Source organism: Phascolarctos cinereus, unplaced genomic scaffold, assembly GCF_003287225.1.
Source record: "Phascolarctos cinereus isolate Bilbo 61053 unplaced genomic scaffold, phaCin_HiC Scaffold_1;HRSCAF=81, whole genome shotgun sequence".
NCBI lineage: Eukaryota > Metazoa > Chordata > Mammalia > Diprotodontia > Phascolarctidae > Phascolarctos > Phascolarctos cinereus.
Window position 1 is genome coordinate 249,286,260 of NW_027555514.1, and position 17,172 is coordinate 249,303,431.

General features: G+C 37.1%; 1 protein-coding gene across 9 annotated transcripts in view; it reads right to left on the reverse strand.

Annotated features, from left to right (window-relative positions):
• The window catches only part of PPFIA2 (PPFI scaffold protein A2), a 670,503-nt gene that overhangs the window by 638,879 nt on the left and 14,452 nt on the right, over positions 1–17,172 (reverse strand). For all 9 annotated transcript variants that reach the window (XM_078146464.1, XM_078146473.1, XM_078146471.1 and 6 more), the window contains exon 2: positions 16,107–16,357. In XM_078146464.1, coding sequence (XP_078002590.1) covers positions 16,107–16,355 — 249 coding nt within the window. In that variant the 5' untranslated portion in view covers positions 16,356–16,357. The remainder of the gene's footprint in view (positions 1–16,106; positions 16,358–17,172) is intronic.

Here is a 17,172-nt window from a genome sequence, read left to right on the forward strand (position 1 = left end):
TTTTGGCCATGCCCACTTATGAAGGTTGTCTACTATAATATGGATATGTTCTAAATAACATTTTAGTTTAGGATATACCCATAACAACAACAAAGTGCGATGTAATAACAAATACTAGCTTACATATATTTACTACTACTTTCTTTATGGCTTCTCATTTGGATCCAAAACAAATTTGTGAGACAGACACTACTGGTAGGTACAAACCTCATTTTACAACCAAGGAAACTGAGGTTCAAGAAGATCGAGAGACTTGCTCATTCTCATCCAGGCAATAAATGTCTGAGCTGGGAAACAACCCAGATTTTTGATGCCTCCATGTCCAGTCCTCTTTACATTAAACCATGCTGCCTCCCATAAATATGTCTTCATTATACAGCAGAATAGAGTAGGATTAAAATACAAAATGCTTTTCAAGGTCCCAAGAAAGAAAAACAATTTCTAACTGGAGAGGTCAGGGAGGATTTCATCAAGGTCTTTATTGAGGATTTCAGTTTGGTTAGAAAGAACTTCTTTAATCATGAACTCATCCATCATTTTTTTTTGTTTGTTTGGGTTGTTTTTGGTTTTGTTTTTTTTTTACTTTTTTCTCCTTCTCTCTTCCAAGTCCCCATCTTCCCTTCTATCTTCCTTCTCTCTGTATTTCTTTCCCTCCCTCCATCTCTCACTTCCCTTATCTTTTTTGCATTTCTCTCACATCCTCCCTCTCTCTCTCCCTTCCTTCATGTCTCTTTCCTATATCTCTTTACCTCTCCATCCTTCTCTCCCTTTCTCCCCCCATCTCTTTCCCTTTCCTCTCTCTCTCCCCGCCACTTCTTTCTACCTTAACATTTTTTCATCTCTTTCTCATTCTACCCACTCTTTTTCTCTCTTCACACCTCATTTTTCTTTCTCTTTTTTCTCTTTCCCTGTCTCTCTCTGATTTTTCTCTCTCCCCATCTCTCTCCATTCAAATGTTCTTCCCTCTTCTCCTTCTCTCCCCCCCCCCCACACCTCTGGTGGCTGTTTATGAAAAGTAGGAAGGAAAAGTAGTCATTCCTTATCCTTGGTACCAAGGATATTTATGGACAGACTATATTTTCCTCCAGGTTGGTTTTTGTTTGTTTATTTTTAAGTTCTAGCTGGTATACCCTCTTATGCCCACTCTCCCACTCTCTCCTTGAGTCATTGTTCATGTGGGCCTCCTCTGAAAACCTGGATGAATGACTGGGTGAACACTTAAAAGAAAAAAAAAGAAGTGAAATGTGGATTTTAATTAGCACAAAAGTGAAAGAAATAATGAAATGTGAATCCTGCAAAAGCACAAATTTCTGGAGTCTATGTACAGACTGCAATGTCTTCTCTGTGGTCCAACAAGCCTCACACTTAGCTAGGTTAGAAGGCTGCTAGCAGGTATAAGACTGAAAGTCTCATCTTCCAAAATACACTAAAAATTTGAACCTTATCAAAAATGACTTTACTGAATCCCGAACTTCCTTCTGGGGCCAGCTCAAGTATCACCTCCTACACCAATCCCCTATGTTACTAACATCTCTCTCCCCCAGGAAATATGTATGTGTATATATACTAGAGAACGAAGTGGCAAACCACTCCAGGATCTTTGCCAAGAAACCCATATTTAACCACATTATTTTATTTGGTCCTTTCAACAACCTTGTCAGGACTAAAGATATCATTATTCCCATTTTACAGATGAGGAAGTTGAATCTAGACATATTACATGACTTACCTGAGGTCATCTGGCTAGTAAATGGTAGAAGTGGTATTTGAACTGATATCCTGTAAGTCCAAGTTCAGTATACTGTCTACGTCACCAAGCCACTTCTCAAGACTGTGTAATCAGTATTAGTGTGCTATGATCTACAGTGTCATGAAGAGTCAGATGACTGAACAACAAATGTATATACCTACATATGTATGTATATATTTCACATTTACTTATCTGGATACACGGTGTGAGCTTCTCAAAGGCAAGAGTTATTTATTTATTTTTATCTTTGTAAACTCAATGCCAAAGCAACACTTGGCACACAGTTACTACTTAACTGATGTTTGAGGAATGAGTAAATTATTTATTTGAAATGCTAGAGCAGCATAATTCTCAAGATTTTAATAGATCATGGTGGTAGATAAGCATATTTACAACAGTGCCTTGAAAATATTAAGTACTCCATGAAATAAGCAAATATGGAATTAGGGCATGTTAAGTGTTCATTAAATGCCCTGCAGTATGCTAAGCATTTAAAGAAAAATAAGTATTTCTGAAATGCCTGATATAGAGAAGCAATTTGGAAAGGACAGGCAGGGGTTCTTAACTTGGAATCCATGAAATTATTTTAAAAAATTAATAACTGTACTTCAAGACAATTACTTTCCTTTGCAATCCTTTTTTTTTTTTGTATTTATATACATTATTCTGAGAAGGGATTTCTAGGATTCACCAAACTCCCCAAGGGGTTCATACCACACGAAATGGCTAAGAACCTCCAGTAGAGGGGAAAATGCATTGAAATCCTGTCCCAGCCCTAATTCTCATTAGTTTGAATAAGTTATTCCTCATTTAGGAAGACAAAGCAATCTGGTATGGATAGAGGAGTGGGGTTGGAGTTTAAGCAGGTGCAGAGAGTTTATAAAAACCACAAAGGAAAGCATGCTGGGAAATCAATAAGAAATGAATAAAAGGATTGCTGAAGCACCATCCAGGGTTGAGCTGAAGTTTAATAGTATGAATTTTGCTGGGGGAGGGCAGTTCACACCATTACTATACTGTTCCCCAATAATACTCAAAAGGCTAGAATGAAGAGAAAAAGCAGGTAATCGTGGTTGACATAACCTGATGACTGGTGGCATGGTATGCATAAAAGTGGGGATGGAATCTGGAGGTCCTGAATGGAGGTGACTGACCATTTAGAGGGAGCATAGGAGGTCAACAATTTGGGTTAAGAGATCAAGAAAAAATAAGAAGCAAATGCAGCTGAATTCTTGACAATTCAATGAAAGAAGGAAACTGGCTTAGAAGAGAGGACTCTTTAGAATGCTAAAACAGATAAAGAACATGTGGCCAGTGAAGGTGAGCACTCATTCTGAAATTGTATGATGAAGTGTAAGGCACAGCCATGCTTATGGGCTGGAGATGAAGGTCCAAGGAGAACTATGGAGTTTGTCAGAAGGCTCCACACAGTACAGATATTAAAGTCACAAAAGAAGATAGCAAGGGTCAGAATACAGTTGGGAAAGTATTAGCCAAGTGCCAAAGTCTACCATGGCTATGGAAGTGACTGATCATAGAAGGAGTAGGGAGGAAAGAAAGAATGGAGATGAGACAAAGATAATGATGCATAGAGGGAAATGAAAACAACTACTTAAAGAGATAATCTTCCAATCAGAGGCAGCTTAGAGCAGTAGGAGGCCAACTAGATTTGTGAGTAGTGTACAAGAATAGGTCTCAAGAAAACCTGAATTCAAAATCCACCTTAGACAATTATTGTCTTATCCTGAGTAATTCATTTGATCTTTCTAGTTTCAGAAAAAGGGAGGAGAAAAAGGAAAAAAATAAAAGGAAGAGAAGAAGCATTTCCATAGCATTTTCAGGCTAGCAAAGCATGTAATAGCTATTATTTAATTTACTCTTCGCAACCCCCTGTGAAGTACGGGTGATTATATCTCCATTTTATAGTTGAAGAAACTGTGACTGAGAGAGATTAGGTGACTTCCCCAGGGTCACACAGCTAGTGTCTCATGCAGGACTGGAACTCAGGCTTCTCATCTTCCAGTCAGGCCCTACATTCTCTGCACCAGTGGGTCTCAACCCCTTTGTTGTGAGGACTTCTTTACACTCTTAAAAAAGGTGGCAAAGAGCTTTCTCTGTTTTCTCTGGGTTTTATCTATCAATATTTTCCACATTAGAAATGAAAACATCTTAGTATTAATAGGAAAATAGTTTCAACATCATAGATTTTGAAGGATCTCCAGACCACAGTTTGATAAATGCTGCTGTAGACCACCTATAAGCCCCATAAAAAGCACCAATTCCTAAATCCATGAACAAACAGGGTAGTGTTTTATATTTATTTCAAAAAAATATTTATTTTGCTTTCCCTTCCACTATCCAATTTATACATATGGAAGAATACCATGCCTTCAAGAACATTTTCTTCATGTCATTTCTTACTCAAAAATCTCCAAAGGCTATCAACACCATCACCTCACATCCAAATTTCTCTTCTTTGCCTTCATGACCTTCAACGTTTCTCTCGCCCTTCTCCCTACAACTCTATCACATCAACTTCAAATCTCAACCTATTCATTACACACCAGCTCTTACGGATCAATTAAAGCACCCTACTTTATAAGTATATGGTAATTTTCACATATATTTATATACACATACATTTTATATGTATACATACACTATTTATACACATATGTATGCATAGATGTCTGTATATGTATAACAAGACAGGGGGAGAGACAGGGAGAGAGAAGGGGGAACATTTTTTCTTTTTTCTTTTTTCTTTTTTTAAACAAAGCTGCAAATATTCCCAGACTATAAGCTAACTGAGGGAAAGGACTGTCTTCTATTTCTTTTGTATCTTCCTAGGGGCTCAGTGAATAATGAATGTGTTAATGGAGAAGCAAACAATTTTCAGTCAGCCTTTCTAAGCTACTCTGATGGATCTGTGATTTCCCCCACTGGGTATTTCCTCTAGAAACAAAGATCACAACTCTTTCAAGCCATGTCATCCTCTGTGATTCTAGTCTGTCTTTCCATCAGCCCTTCACAGAAGATCAACACAGAGGATCCAATAAGTATTTGGATGTTTCATGGCCACCAGTGCTGCAATCAAACTGTCCCCTTGCTGTTCCTTATTCTTGACTATATGATGCCACCCACATTTCAAAGCTTCTTTATCCTTGATGTCTTTTGATCAATTTCTTGAATATGTCATTGTTGACAATATACTTCAACCTACTTATTCCTACTCTGTGGTCTTTCTATTTCCCTTTGGATCACATCTATTTTTTACGCTTCTGAGATTTTGGTATCCCATGATTACCATTTATATAACACCTCGGAATTGCTGAGAGAGAACTGGCATAGCAAAGATGGGCTTTTCCAATAGCAAGGAGCTTTTAGCTCCCTGAAAACTATGCACAATTCCCTAGATGCACACATAACTCAGCAAATGACAATACACTTAAGTGACTGCTACCTTCCAGGCACCATTCTAAGTTAATCTTTTGGTCAAAGAAAAAAAAAATTACACCCATGGGGAAAACAAAAGAATTTCATTACTCAAACTATACTCAGTTCCTACTTAAACAACTCAACAATCATACATTCAGCAAGTACTATGTATAAGGCACTGTCCAAAGGGTCAGGAATACAAATAGAAAATTCAATGGTGTCAGACTCAAAGAGCTTGAATTCCAATGGATATTGGTATTAAAATATATTCAATGGGTACAAGTCTTATTCTCAAGCTTCTTTCTAGAGTCATCCTCAACAAATATTCCCAGTTAAGTACACCAGGGTTGAGCAGCACTTCTCTAACAGTTTATTTCATTACTGTTAATGTACTCCTCTGATACAAAGAAATTAGCTGGACTTTCAATATTTTGAATGAGACAGATGGTTAAAGGAAAAAAAAACTGCAACCATATGTGTTATTCATTAAATATGAATATATGTAATATGAACAGCCCAACAACATTTATTATATTGTTAGCATTTGGTAGTCTTGTAAAAACCCTCACAGGCATTAGGATTATAAATGTTTTTATTCATTGTTGTTGCTGTTCATTCATTTCAATTGTCTGACTCTTCACAGCCCCATTGAGGATATTCTTGGCAAAGATACTGGAGTGGTTTGCCATTTCCTTCTCCAGCTCATTTTACAGACGAGGAAACTGAGGCAAGTGGTGTTTAATGACTTGCCCAGGGTCACACAGCTAGTATCTGAGGTTGGATTTGAACTCAGGGAGGTGGCTCTGCCTGACTCCAGGCCCAATGCTCTATCCACTATACTACCCAGTGTTCCTCCTTCTTCTATTCCCAGAGAGCTGCCCAGTATAACACACATTTCTGAAGACCAAAAAAAAAAAATAGAAAAAATAATCATAACTGATCAATATATAGAAAAGGTATGGAAGACTTTTTGACTTCAGAACTAATTTTTATTGAAGAGCTAATGATACATTCTTTGTTCCTACTTCCCAGAGTACGAGCTCCCTTCAATGCCCAATATTTGCCCCAGTTCTCAACACAGTCAGTGTTAATAAATGCTTACTGACTTGCCTTGTTATGTTTTAAAGTAGTGAGGAAAAAAGATATTAAGAAAACATTAAAATAAACAATTTAGGTGTTCTCTAAATAAAGCACCACGAATTACAAAGTTTATATCTGCTTCCCCTATTTGATATTCCCTAAAATACTTGCTATTGGATTTTAATGTGGGGAGATTTTCAGTTCTTTATTTTTGCCCCTAAGCTCTACTTTATAATAACCATCTTCTCCTTCCAGCTGAACACCAGGGTAGGTTTACATACTATAGTCCATAAATGCTGCTCTTGAATCATTCTGATTGCTAGGTAGCAATATGGAAGTTGGTACTGCTTGCAGAATACTTTCTGATCCTTGAGGATAAGAAGTGAATAATAGTCTTATTGAACCACAAAAGGTTATTCTACCACTAACTCTATGCAAATAATTCCTAGTTCTACATGTGTGGCCTCAGTCTCAGCGTCCCATAGATGTCTACAACAGAATTTATTATCTTCACCCCAACCCTCCAGTCTTCTTAATTTCCTTATTTATGTTTCAGCACTACCATTCTTCTAGATGGAACATCATTTGCAATATCAGAAACATCTCTAACTATGCATTCTCCCTCCCCTTCCTATCCCAAAACTGCTATCTTGTCAATTCTACCTTTATACTGTGTCTCAAGTATTCCCTTCATTTTGTCTCTCAAGACAACAAAACCTTTTAAGTACCAGGTATGAACTACCTCTTCTAATTTCTCAGTATTACTTTTGCTAATCTTACCCCATCATCCATTTTTTTTCTTTTGTGCTTGTTTTTTAGAAATATTGGTGCATAAGGAGAATAATGGCACATGCAAATAATGTTGTGAGGTGGGAGCCACTATATGTCCCAAAGTGTGAGGGGATGCCTAGTGTCCTATCCTTCTGCTCTTTTCATTATTGGTCTCTATTTTAAAGTCCATTTCATTCTAGGTCCCTTTATAGCTCGAGTACTAGCTACCCTTGGGGTCTCATAAATTCTATCTCCAGAGATAAGATGCTGTTGAAGAAGGTATAACTCTATTCTCAAAAAAAAAAAAAGGTTTCCTAAGACACAAATTCACATCAAAGGAAATTCATTATAAGGTCCCTGCTTCTTACTGAAAAAATACACCTCCATTCCCAAGAGAATTTTCTTTATTGGAAATCTTTTCTTTCCCTGTTATGAAGCAAGATTCCTTTTTCTACTTTTCCCCACCCCTGACCTCAGTCCTTTCTGCCTCTGAATAATTCCCACTCTTTAGAGGTCACTAACCTGTCAATGTATACCAATATACTTAGTGAGGATACATCACCTATTTCTCACTTTCCTTTGTTTCCTCTCTTCCCACTCATGCATCTTCCCACTCAATTATTCCTTTTTACAAAAGATTCGCTTATATATGGACAGTATATTTAGACTATAAATTATTCTTATTATTACTAATAACATTTAAATAGCACTTACTATGTGCCAGGAACTGTGCTATGTGCTTTACAATATTTTTCCTCATTTGATCTTCACAATAACCTTGAGAAGCAGGTGCTATTATTATCTCCATTTGACAGATGAGGAGATGGGGTAAACAGAGGTTAAGTGATTTGCCCAGGGTCACACAGCCAGTAAGTATCTGAGGATGAATTTTAATTCAGGTCTTCCTAGGTCCAAGGATGTTTGAAATACCTGTAAGTCAAATAATTTGCCCTTATTTCTTTATGATTACCTCAAATTCTTCTTTTGGTGAATGGAAATTTTCTCCATTTTGGTGAATATTAAGCTAGGTTTTTCAGGATATGACTAAATTATCACTTGAGCAGCTCTTTTTTAAAATACTGTACACTATTCCAATCTCTCCTAAAATTTTTCATGAATGTGGAATAATCCTATCATTTAAATTACCATTCTTTCACATCTAAAGATTATTCACATGGCTTGAAAAATGTGTAATTTTATCACTATGTACTTTAAAGTTTGAAACTTTTTCATTCAATTTTTGGTTGTTATCTGTAGATTTTCCCAAACAATGCTCTGTGTTTAGAAATCCTAGTGAGGTTTTTTTAGACTATTTATTACATTAAGATACCCAGTATTTTTAAAAACATGTCATTTTTATTTTGGGTGATACATTAACTTCAAGGGTTATCCTGTTATCAAGGTCAGTTACTTTGACTCCAACAGAATTCATATGATCTTTGAATGTTGCCACTTACACCTTCATTTCTGCTTTTGTACTTTTGCATTAGAAGTACGTTCATCTCTCTCCAAGTGTTTCTATTTATTTGGAGAGAGAAATTCTCCATCATGTATGCATTTTTTTCCTACTCTGCTATTTCTATTTTAATTCTACATTGAGAATTCTGATTTCTGACCTCTCATTCATTCTCAATTTCTTATTCTAAGAGTTTTATTTCTCTTTTGAAATACCATGGTGATTCTTGCACTTTTAGAAATCCACAGGCTTCTCTTAGTGCCATATTGGTTCATTTCTCTTCACATCTTTGTATATGCTATTTTTTTTCTTTGAGGCTTTACTAATATTTCCTTCCATTTAATACCCTTTCTTTGGGATTATTTGCACACTTGGCTTTTACTCAGAGAGCCTTTCAATCTTTTGTTCTTTCTTCTATTATTATTCTTACTATTATTATATTTCTTAATTTAAATAAGATTTTAGGAATATACCTTATTCTTTGGCCCTTCAGCATTATACTGATGCACACATCTCTCAAGCTGATTTACTGGGTGACCTCATCTTCCATATATATATATATATATAATCTTGGAGGTTATGTGGGAAAAGACCTAGCCTACCTGGGGTCCTTAAGGCTCTACCTAGATAAAAAAAGGACGTCTAATCTGCTATTCTCTTGTTCTACAAGCTAGGTGACACAATGGGTACTGGGCCCAAAGTCAGGAAGACCTGAGTTCAAAAGGGACCTCAGACACTTAATAGCTGCGTGACCCTGGGCAAGGGTCTCTGCCTCAGTTTCCTCATTTGTAAAATGAGCTGGAGAAGGAAATGGCAAACCACTTCAGTATCTCTGCCAAGAAGAGTCAGACATAATTGAAAGGATTTAACAACAACAATAACAAATAATTCTCCTGTTCACATCTGGGTTCAGTTTATTTTCCATACATTATTGTATGTCTAAGGCATATGCATGGTTAGACCAACTTTACCAACTATTTATCCAACATCCCATCCAAGAATCTACTGGGACACCAGAGATCAATTAGCTTCGTCATTCACCTTTTCTCATCAGGAGAAGCAAACTAATCCTGATGGGAAAAGGTGAATAGAATAGAACATCCAAAGATCCTGCCTTTACCTTGGGGAAGTTAATCTACTTAAATTTGAAATTTGCCTTGAGCTAGAGCTGCCTGAAAACTTGAGAGTTACTGAGTCAATTCACATTTTAAATCTGGATATCTAGGCAATCCCACACCATGTTTTATCCCATCTCATCATCAGCGGGGACTAGTAAGTATGGGAATATTACCAACTGCTCTGTAACTTCTCCCTCCTACTTTCCATCTCCTGCTTAGGGAACAATAATCAAATTAATATTACCACTGTTAACCAGAAATGTGAAGATCTATTTTTTGTCTGTACCTCTGATTGTAGTGGAGTAAACTCCCTATAGCTCTATTCAATCTCTGGGGCTTTCTACAACAAAGCTCTTTTACCTGGGTATGACTCCTCCACATATATCTTCCCCTTAGTAGAAAATAAATTCTTAAGGGCAGAGGCAATGCCACTGGAAATTTTCATTATTAAGGTTAATGCTAGGGATGTTGATTCAAAGTGGGAGTGGGTCTTATCTGTGTAGTGTTGGTATTTTTTTTATTTCTTTTGATCTCCTTTTCATGTGAGACTCTTGGAGTTCCTAAAGCCGAATGCTGTAGTGATTTGGGGGTGAGGTATGTGTCATTAATTACAAATTTCCTCTATGTTATTTGGAATGGAACAGCACTCTACTTGCTGACCAACTGGACAACAGGCATTCATTTACTCTTTTTTTTTCCTTTGTGGAAAGTTACCTAATAATTTGGTATTAATTTTTAATCTTTGCTCCATCAAATATGGTCTGAATTCTTTAAGTTTGCTTTATACTTCTATTTTGTTTTATGTACTTTCTCCTTACATATGGGGATTCAATTTCAAGGTAAATGTTGCTGTTTTTTCCTCATAATTATGACATAATAGCAGAAGACATCATTAAACTATATCAAATTAATTTTTAAAATGACACCCAATTGTAACAAATGTTATCCCTATGAATTTGAAACAGGTGAGCCTGAAGCTCAAAATTAATGAAAAGTCAATGCTTCATACTACATATGTATGCCAGTTTGGACACCAGAAAAGAAAACACAAGAGTCCCTGAATAACTTAAATATAAAGAAAAATAAAGTTGGGGTAATGGAAGAGTTTTAATACCTGGATTTTAAAGAAATAGCTTGATATCTATTTCAATATAACAGAGTTCCTTTTCAATCTTGAATTGTTTTTTTTTCCTCTCCAAATTTCCTTAAATGATTCCTAAATTGGTGTTTCCTTTTATATTTTACATTTACCACGGCAACTGATTAGCTCATTAGTTCCCATTCTATTAGTTATTTTCACCTAATCAAGCTGCAAGGACAACCAAAATATTCAAGGATTTCATACTGCAATAAGAAATAGATAACCATAATGAAATTCGAGCTAGTATTCCTTAAAGGCACTGTGCAAATACAATGTCCAATTCCATTTTCTAGGAACAAAATAACCAGCTTCTCTGGGAAAGACCTATGCTATGCCATATGAGACTTCATTTGTGGAAAACCAGAACTTTTCCCAAACAAAAGCTTCCTCCCAACTAAATATGAATCAAATGCCATCCATAAGATTTGCCTTTAACTGCCTCTGAAAGAAAGATACTATCCATCAGGCTTCCACTTTGTCTTATCTTCAGCTGAGAGTAAGGGATAAAAAAAAATTAGACCAAGAGATTTTAAACAGTGCTATTTAGAAATACTCGCCTCAGGTTATGTTCTTATGTGTAGAATGTTGGAACTCAGCAAAACCAGCAGAAAAAGAACAAGCCTTCAACATGACAGCCTTTTATCACCCCAAAACTGTTCTGGATGTATCTCACCCTCCCAAATCACCACAGCATTCAACTCTAGGAATTCCAAAAGTAATGCCGCATGAAAAGGAGCTCAAAAGACACATAAAAATACTAACACCATGCCACAGCTTCTAGCCCCATACAGACATGAAATAAAGCAAGATTCACTCACACTGTGAATGGAAGATCCTAGTGTTAAGTTACTAAGCCCAAGTTCTAGTTTGTAAGCAAACATCTTCAGTAAGACAGTACAGAGTACATGCATGATTACAGTTCAATAATTTCTTTGTTTTCTATCAAATTTGCATTCAAATTACAGTCCTCTGTCCCTGCCCCGTAAAATATCAGAAATAAGTTGGTATCAAATCATTTTCTTCAAATCTTTTATAACAACAGTGGTCAGGAGAACCTCTTCCTGACCTGGTGGTCTCAGGCACTTACTAGCAGTGTGACCCACGCCAAGTCACTTAAACACCACATGTCTCAGTTTCCTCGTAATAATAGCACCTAGCTCCCAGAACTGTTGTATGGATCAAATGAGAAAATAGTGCTTGGTAAACCTTAAAGAGATAGATAGAAAGATAGATAGATAGATAGATAGATAGATAGATAGATAGATAGATAGATAGATGTACATAAATACATATGTACACATATCTATACATATGCATATGCATAGGTGCATATGCACACACATATATGACATATATACATATATACACATATATGTCTACAGATATAAATATAGACACAGATATAGCACCTAAGTGATATAATGGACAGAGTGTTGGGCCTGGTGTGAGAAAGCCTCATCTTTTTTAGTTCAAATTTGGCCTCAAACACTTACTAACTGTGTGACCCTGGGCAAGTTACTTAACCCTGTTTGCCTCAATTCCCTCATGTATAAAATGAGGTAGAGAAGGAAATGGAAAACCACTTTAATATCTTTGCCCAGAAAACACTAAATGGAGTCATGAAGAGTTGGACATGAACGAAAATGACTGAACATCAACATACATATATATGTGTATATCTATAGATATAGGTATAGATATACACATATATACAAATATACTAGCAATTAGAATTATTTTAATTATTCTGAGAGAAATTTCACATATTAATTAGATTATTAGCATTGAAAAGCCTTAACTTTTGGCAGAGGCAACACCATGCCAATAAAATAAAAGAGCCAGCAATATAAATCATAATCTCTTTATACTTTTAAATTTTGTTCAATTCTTTTTTTTTTTTAGGCATTTGGGGTTAAGTGACTTGCCCAAGATCACACAGCTAGTAAGTGTCGAGTGTTTGGTCTGAGGCTGGATTTGAACTCAGGTCCTCCTGACTTTGGGCCAGTGCTCTATCCACTGCACCACCTAGCTGTCCCAATTTTGTTCCACTCTTATTCAGGCTTCCTCATATATATAGAATATTTGTCTTCACCTGGGAAACTGTTCATGTAGCCTAGTAATATATCATACTTCTATTTCATTCTTGATTTTCCTCCCAAATCTTTTCATTCTTACCTTTCAGTAGGTGGGCATGCAATCGAATTTAACAAAGCAGGACACTAAAGTTCAGCAATTTGGAAAGGTCACTTGGATTCTTAGTGTAGCAAGATCATGATTCAGTCTCCTGACTTCAGTAAATCAATTCAATTGGAGGAGAAGATGCGTATTGGTATTCTGCCAATCAGGGGTGGGGATGGGGGGGCATGTGGTGCCAGCTAGGTGGTGCAGTGGATAGAGTACTGGACTTAGAATCAGGAAGGCTCATCTTCAAGAATTCAAATCAAAATCACACAGCTAGTAAGCGTCCGAGTGAGGCCAGATTTGAACTCATGGAGATGGATCTTCCTGATTCCAAGCTCAGTGTTCTTTCCACTGTACCATCTAGCTGCCCGCTACATTTATAGGGTTGAGGTAGATGAGAATGGAAGAATGGGAAGGAGGAGTTAGGGGTTGTTGTAATTCATCATTACTGAGACTGAATGATGCTTACCCCCTGTACATATGCCCTTGACCCCATCACCTTTTCAACTTCTACAGCAGATTATCTTCACTGTCATCATTATCTCTTTTGGTGAGGGGAGAAACTCACTAGAGACTCTACTGCCCCTTTAAGCTATTGTCCTATAACTCCCTCCACTTTCACAGGTAAATACCTGGGGCAAAAAAGCTCTCTACACTTGTGGCCTCCACATCCCTTCATTGCTTTTCTCAACTCTTCGCATTCAGACAGAATTCTAACAGCAATCTCACCAGAAATTGCCCTCCACGAGACTTTCAGTGAACGCTGAATTATGAAATCTAACGGTCTTTTCTCAGTCCTCATCCTTCTGAACTTCTCTATACTCTTTGAGACTACTCACCATCTCCTAAATACTGTCTTTTCTCTGGGCTTTCACAAAGCTATTCTCATCTCTCTTCCTGCCTATTCTCAGGTTCCGTGGCTAGTTCATTATTCATGACACTATCTGAGCATTCCTGAAGGTGCCATCATGGGTCTCCTTCTCTTTTTTCTCTACACACTCTCCCTCAGTGTCCTCATCAAAGCCTATGCATTTACCTCTCTCTAATGCTGATGACTCCAGATATGTGTGTGTATTATATCTGTATATGTATATATGTATGCATGTGCATATATATATATATATATATGTACACACACACACATACATATATGTATATATATAAGCAGCCATAGTATTAACCCTGAACTTCAGTTCCTTGTTACTAACTTCAGTAAAGCACTGACCTTTCTCTGTCATATGGCACCTAACCCATTCTCAACAATATTTCAGAGACTGATGAAAGTGGCTCAGTAATTAATTCTCCATTTCTATCAGAAGCCTCAGGTGTGGTTTTGTGTAGTGCTGCTGACAAATTCACTGGACACAGCTAGATGTTTTTTTCCCCCCTTAACATTTTCCAAGATACATTAGTATGAGAACTACTAAAGGTGTCCAATAAAAATATTTGTGAACTTAAAAGATTAAAATATATAAAATGTATTCACTCTATCTGGCAAGAATATAACTAGGGCACTTATAAATAGCTACAGTATCATTATCTATTTGCTTTTTATCCACATGGAGGAAGAGTAACCTTAAAATTAGTCTTTTTTTATTAAAATAAGCAGTTACAAGTAATTATTTGCTTCTGTGCCAAAAATAATCTTTACTTAAGCAGGGAGTGTGCAAGCATTGCCTCTATTTGACTGAAGTACAAGAGATTTAAGTATCATATATATGTGTCATACACACACATATGCTTTTCTCCCATTTAGTTCTCATCCTTTCACTCTGTTTTCTTCTATCTCACCCAGGCTAGAAGTGTGGAGGCCTCTCAAGGGCCCAATCCCACTACTGAGCAGGAGGAGACCTGCTCCATTCCCTTGTTCAATCAGTTAACTCCACCTTAAACAAGGTGGTCTTCTTCTTTCTTAGGTGCTCACTATATTGCATTTAATGAAGTTACCCAATCAGCTTAGCTCACTATGTGGCAAAACTTCAGAGTTCATAAGATCTGCTACTCTCTACCTTCCTAATAGCAGGGATTATAGATATGTGCCATAACATCTAGCTCCCCTATTTATTTAAGGCAATTGGGGTTAAGTGACTTGCCCAGAGTTACACAGCTAGTAAGTGTCAAGTGTTTGGTCTGAGGCTGGATTTGAACTCAGGTCCTCCTGACTTCAGGACAACTGCTCTATCCACCACACCACCAAGCTGCCTGTAAGCTCCCCTATTTATTTCTGAATATCACATATTCTAAGAGTTGCAAAGGATCCCAGTGACCCTCTAGTCCAACCATTAACTCAACAGGGGTGCTTTATAAATCAGCCTTTTACAAGCATCATCATTTAGGGAGAATAAAACCACTATCTTCCCAAAGTAATACATTCCACTTGGGGACAGCTTTAATTGCTAGGATTTTTTTTCCTTTTATAATTAGCCTACATTGCCTTTCTAATTTTTGCTACTAGTTCTGTTATCTAGGCCCAACTCAGATCCCTCTTTTGTATGAAATCTGTTCAGATACTTGGCAATAGTTATTATCACACACACATAACACACACACACTCATGCACCCCATCAGTACCACTACACCATCACTACTGCCACCACCCACCATTGCCATCACCCACCACTACCACCACCCACTACCACCTTTTGTCCTTCCTATAAGTTCTTCAGTCTGTCAATAGCCTTCTTAAAATGTATTGTCCAGAAATGACAACACCCAGATATGGTATGAACAGAACAGAGTATAGTGGAACTGTCATTTCCATAGTTCTGGGGATTGTTAAGTTTCTCTTAATACAATCTAAAATTACATAAATCTTGATTGGGAATACTACCATGCCACTAACTTAGAAGCTTGTAGTCCACTAAAGACCAAGGTCTTTTTAACATAATTTTATGATATATTCCCAATTCTGCACTTCTATAGTTGACATTTTGTACTCTGTATATAACATTTTACCTCTTTTCTATTCAATTTATTTTAATAAATTATGTAGATTTCCCCTCTGCTGTTTCTTTCTCAACAAACATCGGCAACCCCCCCCCAAAAAAAAAAATCACAGAAGTTAAAATGAATGGCAGGAATAAAAAAAAAAACACATTCATAACAAAGGGACTAATATAAGTCTTGTTTCAATATCGACTGGAGTGTGATCAGAGCATGCCAGAAACTTACCTGTGGAATGGCTGAATTAAGCTGCCGCTGGAGTGAATCTCTATCATAGATGACGTCCTGAAGTCTCTGCTGTGCAAGTGACAAGCTTTCCTGTGTCTCACGAAGGGTTTCTAGAAGCCGATCCCTTTCATCTAACATATTCACCATCAGCTGCTCAAAATGGGAATCTGAGTCCGAGCCACTACTCTGGGACCCCCTTTGACTCATTGGGGTGTCCTCGTTTATCGTGGGCATGACCTCACACATCATTGCTTAAAGAAAGGAAAGGAAAAGAACGGTTAGTAAAGAGAGCATTGTCATGATACTCCAGCTCTTTGACATGTAGGATTCTGACCTTTGAAGGACTGGCCTTTCTTATTTCAACAGTTTTAATGTTCAGTGTTTCCCTACTGAGATCTTCATCTCTTTGGAGGTCATGAAGGTGAACTTTCAGTACTGCTACTTCTGAGTCCTGGTATGCACCATTCCCTCCAGTTCTGTCTCTTTATTAAACATGTGTATCTAGCTACCTTTAAACAAATTCTACTGCTTCAGAAAAAAAGTTTCACAGTGAAGTCTCACCACCCTCCACAGAAGATTGGGAGCTAGAAGAGGCATTCTGAGTCATCTAGACTGACTTCCTCATTTTACATATGAAGTAGCTAAAGCCTAGAGAGTATAAAATGACTTGCTCAAGACCGCATAGGCAAGAGCAGGCAGTTTTCAGAAGAAGAAATCAAAGCTCTCAATAGTCACATGGAAAAATGCTTTAAATCAGGGCTTCTTAAACTTTTTCCACTTGCAATTCCTTTTCATGTTTAGGCAACATTAGTCAGCATTGCATAGCTTTAGGGCATGAATGGTGCAAAGTGCACATGCTTTGTGTTCAGAACCAAGGCTGCAGAGAAGTTGCATGATGCAGTAGGGCCAACCAATGCCAGAAACAACTTGGATTCATTACAGTTTGATTTTGAATTAATTTTTTGGTTGCTGTGCCTTCAGAAACCTTTTACTGTTGCCAAATTTTTTGTGACTTCACGTGGGGTTGCAACCCACAGTTTAAGAAGAGTTGTAGTGTAAATCACTA